Source organism: Salmo salar, chromosome ssa02 (genome assembly GCF_905237065.1).
Source record: "Salmo salar chromosome ssa02, Ssal_v3.1, whole genome shotgun sequence".
In the NCBI taxonomy this organism is placed as follows: Eukaryota; Metazoa; Chordata; class Actinopteri; order Salmoniformes; family Salmonidae; genus Salmo; species Salmo salar.
Genome location: NC_059443.1, coordinates 70538964 through 70559987, shown reverse-complemented (window position 1 = coordinate 70559987; position 21024 = coordinate 70538964). Strand labels below are relative to the sequence as shown.

At 46.8% G+C, this 21024-nt stretch overlaps 1 protein-coding gene across 1 annotated transcript in view; it reads left to right on the top strand.

The window, feature by feature from the left end:
* The first annotated feature begins 4589 nt into the window (after positions 1–4589).
* Positions 4590–21024, top strand: part of LOC106591328 (LIM domain-binding protein 1) — a 103037-nt gene continuing 86602 nt past the window's right edge. The window contains exon 1 of the mRNA XM_045709054.1: positions 4590–5218. Within this exon, the coding sequence (XP_045565010.1) occupies positions 5191–5218 (28 nt within the window). The 5' untranslated portion in view covers positions 4590–5190. The remainder of the gene's footprint in view (positions 5219–21024) is intronic.

Here is a 21024-nt window from a genome sequence, read left to right as displayed (position 1 = left end):
TCCTCTATCCATCCCCTTCTCTCTCTATCCTCTATCCCTCCCCTTCTCTCTCTATCCTCTATCCCTCCCCTCCTCTCTCTATCCTCTATCCCTCCCCTTCTCTCTCTATCCTCTATCCCTCCCCTTCTCTCTCTATCCTCTATCCCTCCCCTCCTCTCTCTATCCTCTATCCCTCCCCTTCTCTCTCTATCCTCTATCCTCCCCTTCTCTCTCTATCCTCTATCCCTCCCCTTCTCTCTCTATCCTCTATCCTCCCCTTCTCTCTCTATCCTCTATCCCTCCCCTTCTCTCTCTATCCTCTATCCTCCCCTTCTCTCTCTATCCTCTATCCTCCCCTTCTCTCTCTATCCTCTATCCCTCCCCTTCTCTCTCTCTATCCTCTATCCTCCCCTTCTCTCTCTATCCTCTATCCCTCCCCTTCTCTCTCTATCCTCTATCCTCCCCTTCTCTCAATATCCTCTATCCTCCCCGTCTCTCTCTATCCTCTATCCTCCCCTTCTCTCAATATCCTCTATCCTCCCCTTCTCTCTCTATCCTCTATCCCTCCCCTTCTCTCTCTATCCTCTATCCCTCCCCTTCTCTCTCTATCCTCTATCCCTCCCCTTCTCTCTCTATCCTCTATCCCTCCCCTCCTCTCTCTATCCTCTATCCCTCCCCTCCTCTCTCTATCCTCTATCCCTCCCCTTCTCTCTCTATCCTCTATCCCTCCCCTCTCTATCCTCTATCCCTCCCCTTCTCTCTCTATCCTCTATCCCTCCCCTTCTCTCTCTATCCTCTATCCTCCCCTTCTCTCTCTATCCTCTATCCCTCCCCTTCTCTCTCTATCCTCTATCCTCCCCTTCTCTCTCTATCCTCTATCCCTCCCCTCCTCTCTCTATCCTCTATCCCTCCCCTTCTCTCTCTTTGTCTCCCTCTCTCTATCCTCTATCCCTCCCCTCCTCTCTCTATCCTCTATCCCTCCCCTTCTCTCTCTATCCTCTATCCTCCCCTTCTCTCTCTATCCTCTATCCCTCCCCTTCTCTCTCTATCCTCTATCCTCCCCTTCTCTCTCTATCCTCTATCCTCCCCTTCTCTCTCTATCCTCTATCCCTCCCCTTCTCTCTCTCTATCCTCTATCCCTCCCCTTCTCTCTCTATCCTCTATCCCTCCCCTCTCTATCCTCTATCCCTCCCCTTCTCTCTCTTTGTCTCCCTCTCTCTATCCTCTATCCCTCCCCTCCTCTCTCTATCCTCTATCCCTCCCCTCCTCTCTCTATCCTCTATCCCTCCCCTTCTCTCTCTTTGTCTCCCTCTCTCTATCCTCTATCCCTCCCCTCCTCTCTCTATCCTCTATCCCTCCCCTCCTCTCTCTATCCTCTATCCCTCCCCTTCTCTCAATATCCTCTATCCTCCCCGTCTCTCTCTATCCTCTATCCCTCCCCTCCTCTCTCTATCCTCTATCTCTCCCCTCCTCTCTCTATCCTCTATCCCTCTCCTTCTCTCTCTCTATCCTCTATCCCTCCCCTTCTCTCTCTATCCTCTATCCCTCCCCTTCTCTCAATATCCTCTATCCTCCCCGTCTCTCTCTATCCTCTATCCCTCCCCTCCTCTCTCTATCCTCTATCCCTCCCCTCCTCTCTCTATCCTCTATCCCTCCCCTCCTCTCTCTATCCTCTATCCCTCCCCTTCTCTCTCTATCCTCTATCCCTCCCCTTCTCTCTCTTTGTTTCCCTCTCTCTATCCTCAATTCCTCCCTCTCACTCCTCCTCTCTCTATCCTCTATCCCTCCCCCCTCTCTCTCTGTCTCTCTCTCACTGTCTCCCCCTCTCTCTATCCCTCCCCCTCTCTCTCTTTGTCTCCCTCCCTCTCGCTCCTCTCTCTCTCTCTCTATCCCTCCCCTCTCTCTCTGTCTCTCTCTCACTGTCTCCCCCTCTCTCTATCCCTCCCCCTCTCTCTCTTTGTCTCCCTCCCTCTCGCTCCTCTCTCTCTCTCTCTCTCTCTCTCTCTCTCTATCCCTCCCCTCTCTCTCTTTGTCTCCCTCCCTCTATTCCTTCCTCTCCCTCCTCCTCTCTCTATCCTCACTGCTTCTCTCTCTGTCACTCTATACCTCTCCCTCCTTCTTCTTCTCTTTTCTCCTCTCATGCTCAGCATTCTAAAATGACAGACTGAGATTCGTTCAAATCCACACAAAGAACAGGTGGAAAATGATATGACGATATGAGCATGTGTGTGTGTGTGTGTGTGTGTGTGTGTGTGTGTGTGTGTGTGTGTGTGTGTGTGTGTGTGGTTGGGAGAAGGAACAGTCGACAGCAACAGAGCAAACCTTTGTTCTCTTATGAGGTCCTACATTGCATCTAGATGTGATGTCATTTTGGAGGGAAAGCTCTACCAACCAGGAGACAGGAGGAGTGTACAGGGTGGGGAGGGAGAGATAAAGAGAGAGAGGGAGAGAGAGAGAGGGATGGAGAGAGAGGTATAGAGAGAGAGAGAGAGAGAGAGAGAGAGTGTATGTGTATGTGTGTGTCAGGAAGGTGTTTCAGAGCATGGTCACTCTCCCATTAAGGGGTTCCAATCACAGATAGGTCCACATGACTTTTGTTGTGTGTGTGTGTGTGTGTGTGTGTGTGTGTGTGTGTGTGCGTGTTTGTGACCTTTCCAGTCCATGCACAGCTCCATGAGTCTTCCCATATCCCAGGATTCCCCTGTGGTTTGGTCGTCCGTAGTGCACCTAGTTACCCTCACTTTCACAACACACACACACGCACCAACACACACACACACACACACACAATATCAGTCACTCCACAGCAACACGCAGAGGGAGAGATGAAGAGGGGGGAGCGAGAAGGGGAGAAGGGGGAGGTCATTTGGTGGAGAGAAAGACTGGAGAGGACAGAAGTGGGAAGGGGAAATGGGCTGAGTGAGAGATGGAGAGAGAGAGAGTAAGAAGAGAGAGATGGGGAAAAGACGAGGGGAGCCAGAGATGGATGTGGAGGAGTGGAGAGAGAGAACAGGGGGAGGGAGGGAGAGATGGATGTGGAGGAGTGGAGAGAGAGAACAGGGGGAGGGAGAGATGGATGTGGAGGAGTGGAGAGAGAGAACAGGGGGAGGGAGAGATGGATGTGGAGGAGTGGAGAGAGAAAACAGGTGGAGGGAGGGAGAGATGGATGTGGAGGAGTGGAGAGAGAGAACAGGGGAGGGAGAGATGGATGTGGAGGAGTGGAGAGAGAGAACAGGGGGAGGGAGGGAGAGATGGATGTGGAGGAGTGGAGAGAGAGAACAGGGGAGGGAGGGAGAGATGGATGTGGAGGAGTGGAGAGAGAGAACAGGGGGAGGGAGGGAGAGATGGATGTGGAGGAGTGGAGAGAGAGAACAGGGGGAGGGAGAGATGGATGTGGAGGAGTGGAGAGAGAGAACAGGGGGAAGGAGGGAGAGATGGATGTGGAGGAGTGGAGAGAGAGAACAGGGGAGGGAGAGATGGATGGGGAGGAGTGGAGAGAGAGAACAGGGGGAGGGAGAGATGGATGTGGAGGAGTGGAGAGAGAGAACAGGGGGAGGGAGGGAGAGATGGATGTGGAGGAGTGGAGAGAGAGAACAGGGGGAGGGAGAGATGGATGTGGAGGAGTGGAGAGAGAGAACAGGGGGAGGGAGAGATGAGTGAGAGGAGGGAGCAACGCTGTATGACAGACTGCAGAGAGAAAGAGAGAGGGAACTAGAAAGGAGAGAGCTCAGTCAGTTGCCCTCGCTTCTCCTCCTCACTCCTCCTCTTCACCCTCCTCACCCTCTCCCTCCTCCTCTCCTGTCCCCTCTTCCCCCTCCTCCTCTCCTGTCCCCTCTTCTCCCTCCTCCTCCTCCTCCTTTCCCCTCTTCTCCCCTCTTCCCCCTCCTCCTCTCCTGTCCCCTCTTCTCCCTCTCCCTCCTCCTCTCCTGTCCCCTCTTCCCCCTCCTCCTCTCCTGTCCCCTCTTCTCCCTCCTCCTCCTCCGTCCCCTCTGCAGTGTAGCTGACATTCAGTGTAACAAACTTCTCAGATACACACACCGCTGCCACCAGCCTCCCCACTGACAGCTCATCTGCTCCAGAACATTGAGAGCTCTGTGTGTGTGCGCGCGCGTGCGTGAGTGTGTGTGTGTGAGTGTGTGTGTGTGAGTGGGTGTGTGTGAGTGTGTGTGTGTGAGTGGGTGCAGGCAGCGGTGAAAAACAGCCTCTATATCTTTAAAAGAAAAAAAAGGGCCACATCACATGGTTGTTATTCTCCCAGGTCACTCTGTTTGCCTCCCAACCTGCACCCTATTCCCTCCAAAGTGCACTACTTTTCTCCAGATTTGGTCAGGGAATAGGGTGCAGGGTGCTATTTGGGATGCAATCACTTTGACAGTCCTCTGTCTCTCTCTCTCTCTCTCTCTTTCCCTCCCTCCCTCTCTCTCCCTCCCTCTCTAGTGCGCCATGCTCCCTTCGGTCTCAGTCAGTCAGTCAGTCAGCCTCTCTCTCTCTCTCTCTCTCTCTCTCTCTCTCTCTCTCTCTCTCTCTCTCTGTCACTCTCTCTCTGTCACTCTCTCTCGTTCTCTCCCTCCCTCTCTCCTCCCACCTGTACAGTCATTTGCTGGCTGATGAGGGTAGAGCAGAGCAAAGGGGGCAGGAACAGAAATACGAACACACTGTGACTGGCTGGCTGTCTGACTGACTGACTGGCTGGCTGACTGACTGGCTGACTGGCTGACTGACTGGCTGGCTGACTGAGAGAGAGAACACAATCCTTTGTGTTTCTGTTGCTTTTTTTAACCTTTCCTTCTTCACTCTCTCTCGCTCTCTCTTCGCTCTACTCCCGCTCTCTCTCTCTCTCTACGCTCTACTCCCCTCCCTCTCCTTCTCTCTCTCCCTTCCTCCCCCGTCCCTGGTGTGTGTGTGTGTACGTGTGTGTGTGTGGACCTCAGGAAAACAGACGCTCATGTGAGAGTCAGGAGCAGTAGCAGCGGTGACTGGTGAGAGGAGAGAAGACAGGATCAGAGAGGAGAAGAGAGAAGACAGGATCAGAGAGGAGAAGAGAGAAGACAGGATCAGAGAGGAGAAGAAAAGGAATAGAAAAAAGAGAGGACAGCAACGGAGAGGAGACGAAGAGCTGAGGAACACAATAAAGAGGAGGAGGAGGAGGAGAGGAAAAGGAGGGATCCTCCTGCACCGTTCCGTTCAGAGTGAGGTCAGACATGTGAGACGATGTCGGTAGGCGGCTGCGCGTGTCCCGGTGAGTAGCAACCGTGGCAACCATCCGTTACGTCCGTCTATGTGTGTCTGTGTGTCTGTCGCCCGTAGCGATAGGGGCTTGCCTTGGTTGCTGCTGGTAGTTGTGGACGTTTGGGTCGTCGAGAGAGAGAGAGAGAGAGAGAGAGAGAGAGAGAGAGAAAGTGCCCAGGGCCCTGAAAGCTTGCAATGCCTCATGGGAAACAGCCCCTACTATGGCTGCCGTGGCAATTGTGTCCTGGGAAAAAAAAGAAACAGCAGAAAGTACATAAGCATGTTTGTAGAATGATTCACTTCCTTGTTCTAGCTACTCTGAATCTTTCAGTCTATATGAAGGGGAATTTTATTGGAGAGGAGAGGAGAGGAGAGGAGTGAGAGGAGAGAGGGAATACAGTTTAGTTTTCTATTTTATTGATGACTGCAGTTCTATTCTGCTGTTCTACTCTGCTCGGCTGGTGACATCGGCATGAGGTCGTTGGTTCCCATGGTTCCCACTAATGCCTGTTCTGTCCCTATACCAGTTTGTTGTTTTATGTTGTTGTTTATGTCCTTATTTGTGGCCCTAAATTAAGAGCAGCTCTGAGGAAGAGGACATCGAGTTCCTTCCAGGTTGCCAGTACACCAGATGTTTAAAATCCCCCTTTTTGGGGTGAAATGAATAGAGGTCAACAGAGGTTGGAGGTTTCCATGTCCTTATCCCCCCTGGTGAGAATAGTTTGGGGAGATGGACTATTTAAAAAAAGGTGCTACCTAGAACCAAAACGGGTTCTCCTGACCTACAGAGACAGTCAGAGATCCCTTTATGGTTCTAGGTAACAGTGTGAAGGAACTAGGTAGCAATTGTTTGTAAAAAATGTGGAAGCAACAGAGGAAAGCAAGGGGTCGTCTATATAGGGCAAGGGTCATGAGCCATGGATCAGATCATACCCTAAAGGGTCATGAGTCAAGGATCAGATCATACCCTAAAGGGTCATGAGTCATGGATCAGAGCATACCCTAAAGGGTCATGAGTCAAGGATCAGATCATACCCTAAAGGGTCATGAGCCATGGATCAGATCATACCCTAAAGGCTCATGAGCCATGGATCAGATCATACCCTAAAGGCTCATGAGCCATGGATCAGATCATACCCTAAAGGCTCATGAGCCATGGATCAGAGCATACCCTAAAGGCTCATGAGCCATGGATCGGAGCATACCCTAAAGGGTCATGAGCCATGGATCAGATCATACCCTAAAGGGTCATGAGCCATGGATCAGATCATACCCTAAAGGCTCATGAGCCATGGATCGGATCATACCCTAAAGGGTCATGAGCCATGGATCGGAGCAAACCCTAAAGGGTCATGAGCCATGGATCGGAGCATAGCCTAAAGGCTCATGAGCCATGGATCAGATCATACCCTAAAGGGTCATGAGCCATGGATCGGATCATACCCTAAAGTATGTGGACACCTGCTCGTCCAACATCTCATTCCAAAATCATGGGCATTAGTATGGAGCTCGTCCCCCCGTTGCTGCTATAACAGCCTCCACTCTTCTAGGAAGTCTTTCCACTAGATGTTGGAGCATTGCTGAGGGGATTTGTTTCCATTCAGCCATAAGAGCATTAGAGTTCGGGCACTGATGTTGGGCGATTAGGCCTGGCTCGCAGTCAGTGTCCAATTCATCCCAAAGATGTTCGATGGGGTTGAGGTCCGGGCTCTGTGTGTCACGTCCTGACCAGTAATAGGGGTTATTTGTATTGTAGTTTGGTCAGGACGTGGCAGAGGGTATTTGTTTTGGTTGGTTCGGGGTGGTGGTTTGTTTAGAAGGGTGTTTGATTTATTATTTCTGGGTTTTGGGTTATGTTCTATGTTTTTTGTATTTCTATGTTCTCTCTAGTTTAGTATTTCTATGTCTAGGTAATTGGGTGTTGGACTCTCAATTGGAGGCAGGTGTTTTTAGTTGCCTCTGATTGGGAGTCCTATATATAGGTATGTGTTTTGTTTGTGTTTTGTGGGAGATTGTTCTGTGTATAGCCTTGTGCCTTACCAGACTGTTATTTGTCGTTGTGTCTTTTTGTGTACGTGTTTATTTTGGTTTTTCCTTCTTTGTCCTATTAATGAAGAAGATGAGTGCACATTTCCCCGCTGCGTCTTGGTCCGCTTTATTCGACGACAACCGTTACACTGTGCAGACCAGTCAAGTTCTTGCACAACGATCTCGACAAACCATTTCTGTATAGACCTTGCTTTGTGCACAGGGGCATTGTCATGCCAAACTCTTGCCACAAAGTTGGAAGCACAGAATTCTCTAGAATGTCATTGTATGCTGTGGCGTTAAGATTTCCCTTCACTGGAACTAAGGGGCCTAGCCCGAACAAAAAAACAGCCCCAGACCATTATTCCTCCTCCACCAAACATTACAGTCGGCACTATGCGTTGGGGCAGGTAGCGTTCTCCTGGCATCCGCCAAACCCAGATTCATCCGTCAGACTGCCAGATGGTGAAGTGTGATTCATAACTCCAGAGAACGTGTTTCCACCGCTCCAGAGTCCAATGGCGGCGAGCTTTACACCACTCCAGCCGACACTTGGCATTATGCATGGTGCTCTTAGGGCTGCATGAGCTGCTCTGCCATTTCATGAAGCTCCTGAGGAATAGTTATTGTGCTGACATTGCTTCCATAGGCAGTTTGGATCTCGGTAGTGAGTGTTGCAACCGAGGACAGACAATTTTTACGCGCTACGCTCTTCAGCACTCGGCGGTCCCGTTCTGTGAGCATGTGTGGCCTACCACTTTACGGCTGAGCCGTTGTTGCTCCTAGACGTTTCCACTTCACAATAACAGCACTTACAGTTGACTGGTGCAGCTCTAGGAGGGCAAAAATTTGATGAACTGACTTGTTGGAAAGGTGGCATCCTATGACGGTGACACGTTGAAAGTCACTGAGCTCTTCAGTAAGGCCATTCTACTGCCAATATTTGTCTATGGAGATTGCATGGCTGTGTGCTTGATTTTATACCCCTGTCAGCAACGGGTGTGGCTGAAATAGCCAAATCCACTAAGTTGAAGGGGTGTCCACATACTTTTGTAACTATAGTGTAGCTTCATTCTATGTAGCAGAGCTGTAGCATGGTTGGGGTCAATTTGAATGGATGGCAGTCAATTCAGGAAGTGATTTGAATTGATGTCATTGAAAATAGATGCCTTGTTTTCCTTCCTGAACTGACTGCCTTCAATTCAAATGGACCCCAACCTTTCTATGTCGTGTGCAGGTGCTCCATGTTTTCAGCTCAGTCTGCCAGTCCCTGTGCTGTACAGTAGAATACATTTTAGGAGTGTGTGTGTGTGTGTGTTGTATTGCATTTTACCCTCTCCTCTCCCACAGCCAAGCCACAGTGACCAGTGTGGTCAATCTGTCTGGACGTAGCAGAACAAGTTGCCCACTAACCACAGATCTAGGATCAGGTTACCTTTCACCCTACCCTAACCTTAAAGGGCCTATCTAAGATTGTTACATCTAACCACAGATCTAGGATCAGGTTACCCTTCACCCTACCCTAACCTTAAAGGGCCAATCTAAGATTGTTACATCCAAACATGGTTAAAACATTTTAAGACATTTTATTTTGAGTTCATCGATTGTCAGTCCTTGCATCGACAGCTCTGTCTATGGATTTGAGAGTGGTTACATTTCCCCGTCTATGGATTTGAGAGTGGTTACATTTCTCCGTCTATGGATTTGAGAGGGGTTACATTTCTCCGTCTATGGATTTGAGAGAGGTTACATTTCTCCGTCTATGGATTTGAGAGTGGTTACATTTCTCCGTCTATGGATTTGAGAGAGGTTACATTTCTCCGTCTATGGATTTGAGAGGGGTTACATTTCTCCGTCTATGGATTTGAGAGGGGTTACATTTCTCCGTCTATGGATTTGAGAGTGGTTACATTTCTCCGTCTATGGATTTGAGAGTGGTTACATTCCTCAGCTGCTTACTTCCCAAAAAGTGGTGACCGCTTTGTTATTGTTAGAAGGTTGAGATAATATTGGACCCTGGGTCAATGGTTTGGGTCATTAAAAGCGATGGTGTGTGTGTGTGTGTGTGTGTGTGTGTGTGTGTGTGTGTGTGTGTGTGTGTGTGTGTGTGTGTGTGTGTGTGTGTGTGTGTGTGTGTGTGTGTACAGAAGCAAGAAAAAGTATGTGAACCCTTTGGAATTACCTGGATTTCTGCATAAATTTGACATAACATTTTATCTGATCTTCAAGTCACAACAATAGACAAGCACAATGTGCTTAAACTAATAACACACAAATTATTGTATTTATCTTGTCTATATTGAATACATCATATAAACATTCACAGTGTAGGTTGGAAAAAGTACGTGAACCCCTAGGCTAGGGACTTCTCCAAAAGCTAATTGGAGTCAGGAGTCAACTAACCTGGAGTCCAATCAATGAGATGAGACTGGAGATGTTGGTTAGAGCTGCTCTGGCCCATAAAAAACACTCACAAAATCTGAGTTTGCTATTCACAAGAAGCATTGCCTGATGTGAACCATGCCTCAAACAAAAGAGATCTCAGAAGACCTAAGATTAAGAATTGTTGCCTTGCATAAAGCTGGAAAGGGTTACAAAAGTATCTCTAAAAGTCAGTCCACGGTAAGACAAATTGTCTATAAATGGAGACATTTCAGCACTGTTGCTACTCTCCCTAGGAGTGGCCGTCCTGCAAAGATGACTGCAAGAGCACAGCGCAGAATGCTCAATGAGGTTAAGAAGAATCCTAGTGACAGCTAAAGACTTTTCAGAAATCTCTGAAAGATGCTAACATCTCTGTTGACGAGTCTACAATACGTAAAACACTAAACAAGAATGGTGTTCATGGGAGGACACTACGGAAGAAGCCACTGCTGTCCAAAAAAACATTGCTGCACATCTGAATTTCACAAAAGAGCACCTGGATCTTCCACAGCGCTACTGGCAAAATATTCTGTGGACAGATGAAACTACAGTTGTGTTGTTTGGAAAGAACACACAACACTATGTGTGGAGAAAAAAAATGCCCAGCACACCAACATCAAAACCTCATCCCAACTGTAAAGTATGGTGGAGGGAGCATCATGGGTTGGGTCTGCTTTGCTGCCTCAAGGCCTGGACAGTTTGCTATCATTGACGGAAAAATGAATTCCCAAGTTGATCAAGACATTTTGCAGGAGAATGTAAGGCTATCTGTCCACCAATTGAAGCTCAACAGACGTTGGGTGATGCAACAGGACAACGACCCAAAAGACAGAAGTAAATCAACAACAGAATGGCTTTAACCGAAGAAAATACACCTTCTGGAGTGGCCCAGTCAGTCCTGACCTCAACCTGTCTGAGATGCTGTGGCATGACCTCAAGAGACCGGTTCACACCAGACATCCCAAGAATATTGCTGAACTGAAACAGTTTTGTAAAGAGGAACGGTCCAAAATTCCTCCTGACCGTTGTGCAGGTCTGATCCGCAACTACAGAAAATGTTTGGTTGAGGTTATTGCTGCCAAAAGAGGGTCAACCAGTTATTAAATCTAAGGGTTCACATACTTTTCCCACCCTGCACTGTGAATGTTTACACTGTGTGTCCAATCAAGACATGTAAAATTGTAATTGTTTGTGTGTTATTAGTTTAAGCAGACTGTGTTTGTCTATTGTTGTGACTTAGATGAAGATCAGATCAAATTTGATGACCAATTTATGCAGAAATCCAGGTAATTCCAAAGGGTTCACATACATTTTCTTCCGACTGTGTGTGTGTGTGTGTGTGTGTGTGTGTGTGTGTGTGTGTGTGTGTGTGTGTGTGTGTGTGTGTGTGTGTGTGTGTGTGTGTGTGTGTGTGTGTGTGTGTGTGTGTGTGTGTGTGTCAACATGAGGGGTGAGGACATAGGGACAAGGGACCAAAGAGGCAATACCGCCTGCCACTAGGACAGACTCTTTTAAACAGGGATAGAGTGAGAGAGACACAGAGAGAGAGACACACAGAGAGAGACACAGAGAGAGACAGAACTAAAAGACTGCTATCGGGAAGGGCAAACACTCACATATACACCAGCTGACGTGTGTGTGTGTTCTCATGTGTGATTTCAATCGGTGTGTGTGTTTCCAATCTCGTAGAGGCAGTGCCCCGTGGCACGAAGGCATACGCTGCCACCTCAGCCGTTAAACGAGCCTGTTCAAGGGAGGCGCGCGTGTGTGTGTGTGTGTGTGTGTGTGTGTGTGTGTGTGTGTGTGTGTGTGTGTTTGTCGTTCTAGAGAGGCAGGAACATGTGTGTGTGTGTGTGTGTGTGTGTGTGTGGTTCTAGAGAGGCAGGAACATGTGTGTGTGTGTGTGTGTGTGTGTGTGTGTGTGTGTGTGTGTGTGTGTGTGTGTGTGTGTGTGTGTGTGGTTCTAGAGAGGCAGGAATGTGTGTGTGTGGTTCTAGAGAGGCAGGAACGTGTGTGTGTATGTGTGTGTGGTTCTAGAGAGACAGGAACGTGTGTGTGTGTGTGTGTGTGTGTGTGTGTGTGTGTGTGTGTGTGTGTGTGTGTGTGTGTGTGTGTGTGTGTGTGTGTGTGTGTGTGGTTCTAGAGACGCAGGAACATGTGTGTGTGGTTCTAGAGAGGCAGGAACATGTGTGTATGGTTCTAGAGAGGCAGGAACATGTGTGTGTGTGTGGTTCTAGAGAGGCAGGAACATGTGTGTGTGGTTCTAGAGCGGCAGGAACATGTGTGTGTGTGTGTGGTTCTAAAGAGACAGGAACATATGTGTATGGTTTTAGAGAGGCAGGAACATAAACATTGGGGAGTGAGTCAACGAACAAGGTGTGTGTGTGTGTGTGTGTGTGTGTGTTGTTCTAGACAGGCAGGAACATGTGTGTGTGGTTCTAGAGAGGCAGGAACATGTGTGTGTGTGGTTCTAGAGAGGTAGGAACATTTGTGTGTGTGGTTCTAGAGAGGCAGGAACATGTGTGTGTGGTTCTAGAGAGGCAGGAATGTGTGTGTGTGTGTGTGTGTGTGTGTGTGTGTGGTTCTAGAGAGGCAGGAACATGTGTGTGTGGTTCTAGAGAGGCAGGAACATGTGTTTGTGGTTCTAGAGAGGCAGGAACATGTGTGTGTGGTTCTAGAGAGGCAGGAACATGTGTTTGTGGTTCTAGAGAGGCAGGAACATGTGTGTGTGTGGTTCTAGAGAGGCAGGAACATGTGTTTGTGGTTCTAGAGAGGCAGGAACATGTGTGTGTGGTTCTAGAGAGGCAGGAACATGTGTTTGTGGTTCTAGAGAGGCAGGAACATGTGTGTGTGGTTCTAGAGAGGCAGGAACATGTGTTTGTGGTTCTAGAGAGGCAGGAACATGTGTGTGTGGTTCTAGAGAGGCAGGAACATGTGTTTGTGATTCTAGAGAGGCAGGAACATGTGTGTGTGGTTCTAGAGAGGCAGGAACATGTGTGTATGGTTCTAGAGAGGCAGGAACATGTGTGTGTGTGTGTGTGGTTCTAGAGAGGCAGGAACATGTGTGTGTGGTTCTAGAGCGGCAGGAACATGTGTGTGTGTGTGTGGTTCTAAAGAGACAGGAACATGTGTGTATGGTTTTAGAGAGGCAGGAACATAAACATTGGGGAGTGAGTCAACGAACAAGGTGTGTGTGTGTGTGTGTGTGTTGTTCTAGACAGGCAGGAACATGTGTGTGTGGTTCTAGAGAGGCAGGAACATGTGTGTGTGTGGTTCTAGAGAGGTAGGAACATTTGTGTGTGTGGTTCTAGAGAGGCAGGAACATGTGTGTGTGGTTCTAGAGAGGCAGGAACGTGTGTGTGTGTGTGTGTGTGTGTGTGTGTGTGTGTATGTGTGTGTGTGTGTGTGTGTGTGTGTGTGTGTGTGTGTGTGTGTGTGTGTGTGTGTGGTTCTAGAGAGGCAGGAACATGTGTGTGTGGTTCTAGAGAGGCAGGAACATGTGTTTGTGGTTCTAGAGAGGCAGGAACATGTGTTTGTGGTTCTAGAGAGGCAGGAACATGTGTGTGTGGTTCTAGAGAGGCAGGAACATGTGTTTGTGGTTCTAGAGAGGCAGGAACATGTGTGTGTGGTTCTAGAGAGGCAGGAACATGTGTTTGTGGTTCTAGAGAGGCAGGAACATGTATGTGTGTGTGTGGTTCAGGGGAATGAGGCGGGAACGTTTGTTTAAAATCTGGAGAATCTTGTGGTCAGATAGCATACTCAATGAACGCAGTCATGGAAATTTCCTAAAGTCAAGGTTTGTGTCCCAAATGACACCCCTGTTCCCTTTGACAGTACACAGGCTTCTGGTCAAAAGTAGTAGTTCATAGGGAATAGGGTGCCACTTGGGAGGCAGCCTGGAAAGGAGTGACAGAACTGTGTTTGTTCAACACTAGTATTGTTCTCTTTTATTTTCTTTCTCATTTATTTATCTTTCTTTCTTTCTTTCTTTCTTTCACTATTCTATTTTTTGAGCTGAATTTAGACAGAGAGAATATAATATGATCTTTGAAATGTCGCTATTCCTTTGAAACTTCTGTGAGTGTAATGTTTACTGTTAATTTTTCACTTTAGTTAAGTGTCTATTTTACTTACTTTGGCAATGTAAACATGTTTCCCATGCCAATAAAGCCCTCTGAATTGAACAGAGAGAGAGAGAGAGATCCGCATAACAAGCAGCCTAAGGGCATGGGGCTGGCAACAGTTACAGTATTTAGGCTAACTGTCCCATAACTACAGTATCCATACACCAGTGCAGTATCCCTACACCAAGCGACCAGATATAAGGACCTACTTTCCCCACAAAAAACATAAACCCCACTAAAGAGAATATTCGTAATAGTTTCAATAGTGAAGCATTGAACTGCAACTACAGTTGGTTTCTCTAGCCAGAGTCCTCTAGAGTCTAACTACAGATAACTTCTACAGTTGGTTTCTCTAGCCAGAGTCCTCTAGAGTCTAACTACAGAGAACTTCTACAGTTGGTTTCTCTAGCCAGAGTCCTCTAGAGTCTAACTACAGAGAACTTCTACAGTTGGTTTCTCTAGCCAGAGTCCTCTAGAGTCTAACTACAGAGAACTTCTACAGTTGGTTTCTCTAGCCAGAGTCCTCTAGAGTCTAACTACAGAGAACTTCTACAGTTGGTTTCTCTAGCCAGAGTCCTCTAGAGTCTAACTACAGAGAACTTCTACAGTTGGTTTCTCTAGCCAGAGTCCTCTAGAGTCTAACTACAGAGAACTTCTACAGTTGGTTTCTCTAGCCAGAGTCCTCTAGAGTCTAACTACAGATAACTTCTACAGTTGGTTTCTCTAGCCAGAGCCCTCTAGAGTCTAACTACAGAGAACTTCTACAGTTGGTTTCTCTAGCCAGAGTCCTCTAGAGTCTAACTACAGAGAACTTCTACAGTTGGCTTCTCTAGCCAGAGCCCTTTAGAGTCTAACTACAGAGAACTTCTACAGTTGGTTTCTCTAGCCAGAGTCCTCTAGAGTCTAACTACAGATAACTTCTACAGTTGGTTTCTCTAGCCAGAGCCCTCTAGAGTCTAACTACAGATAACTTCTACAGTTGGTTTCTCTAGCCAGAGCCCTCTAGAGTCTAACTACAGAGAACTTCAAGATCACAACAAGATCTACACTTCTCTCTCCCTGTACCTCTTTTCTTCCTTCTATCTACACTTCTCCCTCCCTGTACCTCTTCTCTTCCTTCTATCAACACTTCTCCCTCCCTGTACCTCTTCTCTTCCACCTATCTACACTTCTCCCTCCCTGTACCTCTTCTCTTCCTTCTATCTACACTTCTCCCTCCCTGTATCTCTTCTCTTCCTTCTATCTACACTTCTCCCTCCCTGTATCTCTTCTCTTCCTTCTATCTACACTTCTCCCTCCCTGTATCTCTTCTCTTCCTTCTATCTACACTTCTCCCTCCCTGTATCTCTTCTCTTCCTTCTATCTACACTTCTCCCTCCCTGTACCTCTTCTCTTCCTTCTATCTACACTTCTCCCTCCCTGTATCTCTTCTCTTCCTTCTATCTACACTTCTCCCTCCCTGTACCTTTTCTCTTCCTTCTATCTACACCTCCCTGTACCTCTTCTCTTCCTTGTATCTACACTTCTCCCTCCCTGTACCTCTACTCTTCCTTCTATCAACACTTCTCCCTCCCTGTACCTCTACTCTTCCTTCTATCTACACTTCTCCCTCCCTGTATCTCTTCTCTTCCTTCTATCTACACTTCTCCTCCCTGTACCTCTTCTCTTCCTTCTATCTACACCTCCCTGTACCTCTTCTCTTCCTTGTATCTACACTTCTCCCTCCCTGTACCTCTTCTCTTCCTTCTATCAACACTTCTCCCTCCCTGTACCTCTACTCTTCCTTCTATCTACACCTCCCTGTATCTCTTCTCTTCCTTCTATCTACACTTCTCCCTCCCTGTACCTCTTCTCTTCCTTCTATCTACACTTCTCCCTCCCTGTATCTCTTCTCTTCCTTCTATCTACACTTCTCCCTCCCTGTATCTCTTCTCTTCCTTCTATCTACACTTCTCCCTCCCTGTATCTCTTCTCTTCCTTCTATCTACACTTCTCCCTCCCTGTACCTCTTCTCTTCCATCTATCTACACTTCTCCCTCCCTGTACCTTCTTCTTTACATTCTCCCTCCCTGTATCTCTTCTCTTCCTTCTATCTACACTTCTCCCTCCCTGTACCTCTTCTCTTCCTTCTATCTACACCTCCCTGTACCTCTTCTCTTCCTTCTATCAACACTTCTCCCTCCCTGTACCTCTTCTCTTCCATCTATCTACACCTCTCCCTCCCTGTATCTCTTCTCTTCCTTCTATCTACACTTCTCCCTCCCTGTACCTCTTCTCTTCCTTCTATCTACACTTCTCCCTCCCTGTACCTCTTCTCTTCCTTCTATCTACACTTCTCCCTCCCTGTATCTCTTCTCTTCCTTCTATCTACACTTCTCCCTCCCTGTATCTCTTCTCTTCCTTCTATCTACACTTCTCCCTCCCTGTACCTCTTCTCTTCCTTCTATCTCTTACTCTCTCTTTCTTCTCTCTCTTCAAATGGTTTTATTGGCATGGAAAACATATGTTTACATTACCAAAGCAAGTGAAATAGATAATAGACGAAAGTGAAATAAACAATAAAAAATTATAAGTAAACCTTAAACTCACAATTACAGACATTTCAAATGTCATAGTATGGCTATATACAGTGTTGTAACGATGTGCAACTAGTTAAAAATACAAAAGGGAAAATATCTCTCTCCCTCTCTCACTGGGAAGACACAGTGTTTACATTCCAGCGCCATGTTCAACACAAGAAACCTCCCCTTCTTGTGTGGCCTGTGTGTGTGTGTTTGTGTGTGTGTCTGTGTGTGTGTGTGTGTGTGCACATGGGTGTGTGTACAGCATATGCCTGAACATGTGTATGACATAAACATTGGGGAGTGAGTCAACGAACAAGGTGTGTGTGTGTGTGTGTGTGTGTGTGTGTGTGTGTGTGTGTGTGTGTGTGTGTGTGTGTGTGTGTGTGTGTGTGTGTGTGTGTGTGTGTGTGTGTGTGTGTGTGTGTGTGTGTGTGTGTGTGTGTGTGTGTGTGTCAGAATTAGAGGGTAGAAGATGTTGAGACATTGCTTTAAAAATAGAACCTAGCACCTCCTCAGTAATATACTATACTCTCTCTGTCTACCTATCACCTCCTCAGTAATATACTATACTCTCTTTCTACCTAGCACCTCCTCAGTAATATACTATACTCTCTCTGTCTACCTATCACCTCCTCAGTAATATACTATACTCTCTTTCTACCTATCACCTCCTCAGTAATATACTATACTCTCTTTCTACCTAGCACCTCCTCAGTAATATACTATACTCTCTCTCTTTCTACCTAGCACCTCCTCAGTAATATACTATACTTTCTCTCTTTCTACCTATCACCTCCTCAGTAATATACTATACTCTCTCTCTTTCTACCTAGCACCTCCTCAGTAATATACTATACTCTCTTTCTACCTAGCACCTCATCAGTAATATACTATACTCTCTTTCTACCTAGCACCTCATCAGTAATATACTATACTCTCTCTCTTTCTACCTATCACCTCCTCAGTAATATACTTTACTCTCTCTCTTTCTACCTAGCACCTCCTCTGTAATATACTATAATCTCTCTCTGTCTACCTATCACCTCCTCAGTAATATACTATACTCTCTGTCTACCTATCACCTCCTCAGTAATATACTATACTCTCTTTCTACCTATCACCTCCTCAGTAATATACTATACTCTCTCTCTTTCTACCTATCACCTCCTCAGTAATATACTTTACTCTCTCTCTTTCTACCTAGCACCTCCTTAGTAATATACTATACTCTCTCTCTTTCTACCTAGCACCTCCTCAGTAATATACTTTACTCTCTCTCTTTCTACCTAGCACCTCCTCAGTAATATACTATACTCTCTTTCTACCTAGCACCTCATCAGTAATATACTATACTCTCTCTCTTTCTACCTATCACCTCCTCAGTAATATACTTTACTCTCTCTCTTTCTACCTAGCACCTCCTCTGTAATATACTATAATCTCTCTCTGTCTACCTATCACCTCCTCAGTAATATACTATACTCTCTGTCTACCTATCACCTCCTCAGTAATATACTATACTCTCTTTCTACCTATCACCTCCTCAGTAATATACTATACTCTCTCTCTTTCTACCTATCACCTCCTCAGTAATATACTTTACTCTCTCTCTTTCTACCTAGCACCTCCTTAGTAATATACTATACTCTCTCTCTTTCTACCTAGCACCTCCTCAGTAATATACTGTACTCTCTCTCTTTCTACCTATCACGTCCTCAGTAATATACTGTACTCTCTCTCTTTCTACCTAGCACCTCCTTAGTAATATACTATACTCTCTCTCTTTCTACCTAGCACCTCCTCAGTAATATACTATACTCTCTTTCTACCTAGCACCTCCTCAGTAATATACTGTACTCTCTCTCTTTCTACCTATCACGTCCTCAGTAATATACTATACTCTCTCTCTTTCTACCTAGCACCTCCTCAGTAATATACTGTACTCTCTCTCTTTCTACCTAGCACCTCCTCAGTAATATACTATACTCTCTCTCTTTCTACCTAGCACCTCCTCAGTAATATACTGTACTCTCTCTCTTTCTACCTAGCACCTCCTCAGTAATATACTGTACTCTCTCTTTCTGCCTATCTAATCATCCTGGCCTCTCTCTCTCTCTCTCTCTCTTATTCCCTCGTTCTCTATCCTTCACTCTCCCTTCTGCCTGTTCTTCTGAACCATATCTCTCTCTGTCCTTTCTCCCTCCCTCCCTCCTCTCTGACTCCACTTATTGCTGGCACACGCTGGGTGCACAGAGTGAAGGGAGGGAGGGAATGAGGGAGGGATAGAGCGAGCAAGGGAGGACGGGAGGACTGTGCCCTCTCATGCAGAAAGTCACATGGTACGTTCTTGATTAGCAGGGAAAATGAGTTAAAACAGGAGCAGAGAGAGAGAGGTAGATAGGGAGAGAGACAGAGAGAGAGAGAGAGGCGTAGAGAGAGAGAGAGGTAGATAGGGAGAGAGACAGAGAGAGCGAGAGAGGTAGATAGGGAGAGAGACAGAGAGAGGGGGGGGTTGCACAACAGCAACCTCACAAAGCCTCTCTCAGCCTGTTCTGTTAAGAGGGAGGGTTGCACAACAAGAGAGGAGGGAGGAGAGGGATGGGGGAGAGAGAGGGAGAGAAGGAGAGGAACGGGAGAGAGAAAGAGAGGGAGGTTGGGATAGAGGGAAGGGAGAGAGAGAGTGGGAGGAAAGAGAGGTGATAGGGGAGAGAGGGAGCAGGAAGAGGGAGAGAGGGAGCAGATAGAGGGAGAGAGGGAGCAGGCAGCCAGTAGGCAGAGAGAGAAACGACACTCACTCAATCCCTCCCACCCAGACTGAGTGTTTCGGTGTTTTCTGCCAAGCTGAGCTGTCATTGGCCGATCCGAGCCAGACCTGAGCTGTCATTGGCCGAGACCTGACTCTCTCTCTGTGAGATCAGGAACAAAATGGCCTCTAGCATGCAGCAGGGAGGACAGAGCATCAGGGCACTGTCATCTCCCCTCCTCTCCTCTCCTCAGCCCTGTAAGCAGACACACACCACACACCACGCAGGATGGCACTAGTTCTACACACACTGTACCGTTCAGATGGTATGGTATTACAATACATCACCATGTATTCATACTGAATGTTATTACATGACATATTATTAATATGAATGACTCATTTCTGATATGAACATCACAACAAGCTGAACCTTTATTGTTGTTCATGTCATCCAGATACACATTATACAAACACTAGACCATTTCAATGACGTAGTTGTATTGGAAGAGTTCTGGCTGGTTGAGTCGGACAAATCCTTACTAGAGAATTCAGCCTGTGTGTGTGTGTGTGTGTGTGTGTGTGTGTGTGTGTGTGTGTGTGTGTGTGTGTGTGTGTGTGTGTGTGTGTGTGTGTGTGTGTGTGTGTGTGTATGTGTGTGTGTGTGTGTGTGTGTGTGTCCGTGTGTGTGTGTGTGCGTGTGTGTGTGTGTGTTCATGTGTGTGCGTCCGTCCGTGTGTGTGTGTGTGTGTGTGTGTGTGTGTGTGTGTGTGTGTGTGTGTGTGTGTGTGTGTGTGTGTGTGTGTGTGTGTGTGTGTGTGTGTGTGTGTCCGTGTGTGAGAGAGAGAGTTAAGCTGAATGAAAATAAATGCAGTGTCATATTGTGCCACAGGAGGGCGCCTCAATGACACAGAACAGCCACTACTCAGACTGGCAGACTGGCACTAAGGTCTGTGTGTGTGTGTGTGTGTGTCTCTGTGTGTGTGTGTGTGTGTGTGTGTGTGTGTGTGTGTGTGTGTGTGTGTGTGTGTGTGTGTGTGTGTGTGTGTGTGTGTGTGTGTGTGTGTGTGTGTGTCTCTCTGTGTTTGTGTGTCTGTGTGTGTGTGTGTGTCTCTGTCTGTGTGTGTGTGTGTGTCTGTGTGTGTCTGTGTGTGTGTGTGTCTGTCAGAACATGAATAGCTGCAGTATCAAAGACAGTATGTTTTATGACTGTTCTGTGATCATTCAGAATGTGGTATTAGACAGAACGTTTTGTGATTGTTGTTCTGTGATCATTCAGAATGTGGTATCAGACAAAACATTTTGTGATTGTTGTTCTGTGATCATTCAGAATGTGGTATCAGACAGAAAAGTCTCTTTGGGATTTCCTTCTAGAACCCTAACATTACTCTTCTCTGTGATCAGAACACAGTCTACCACACTGGGGTAGGGTAGGGGGGATATCCTAAGGGTAACAAGCTAGCTCCAGGCGGTAGTAGGAGAGAGAGGATGTGATGGTGGATTTCATGTACAGTTGAAGTCGGAAGTTTACATATACCTTAGCCAAATACATTTAAACTCAGTTTTTCACAATTCCTAACATTTAATCCTAGTAAAAATTCCCTGTCTTCTCTCTTACTTGGACCAGGCAGCGCTGTGAATTTGCACTTTTTAACGCACTCTCAATTGTCATATGGTAATCTACCTGTCACGTCCTGGCCAGTATAAGGGTTAATTGTCATTTTAGTTTGGTCAGGACGTGGCAGAGGGTATTTGTTTTATGTGGTTCAGGGTGGTGTGTTAGTTAGGAGGGCGTTTGATTTATTATTTCCGGGTTTTGAGTTATGGTCTATGTTGATGTATTTCTATGTGTAGTCTGGTTGATCTGTTTCTATGTTGAGTTAATTGGGGTGGACTTCCAATTGAAGGCAGCTGTGTGGTGTTGCCTTTGATT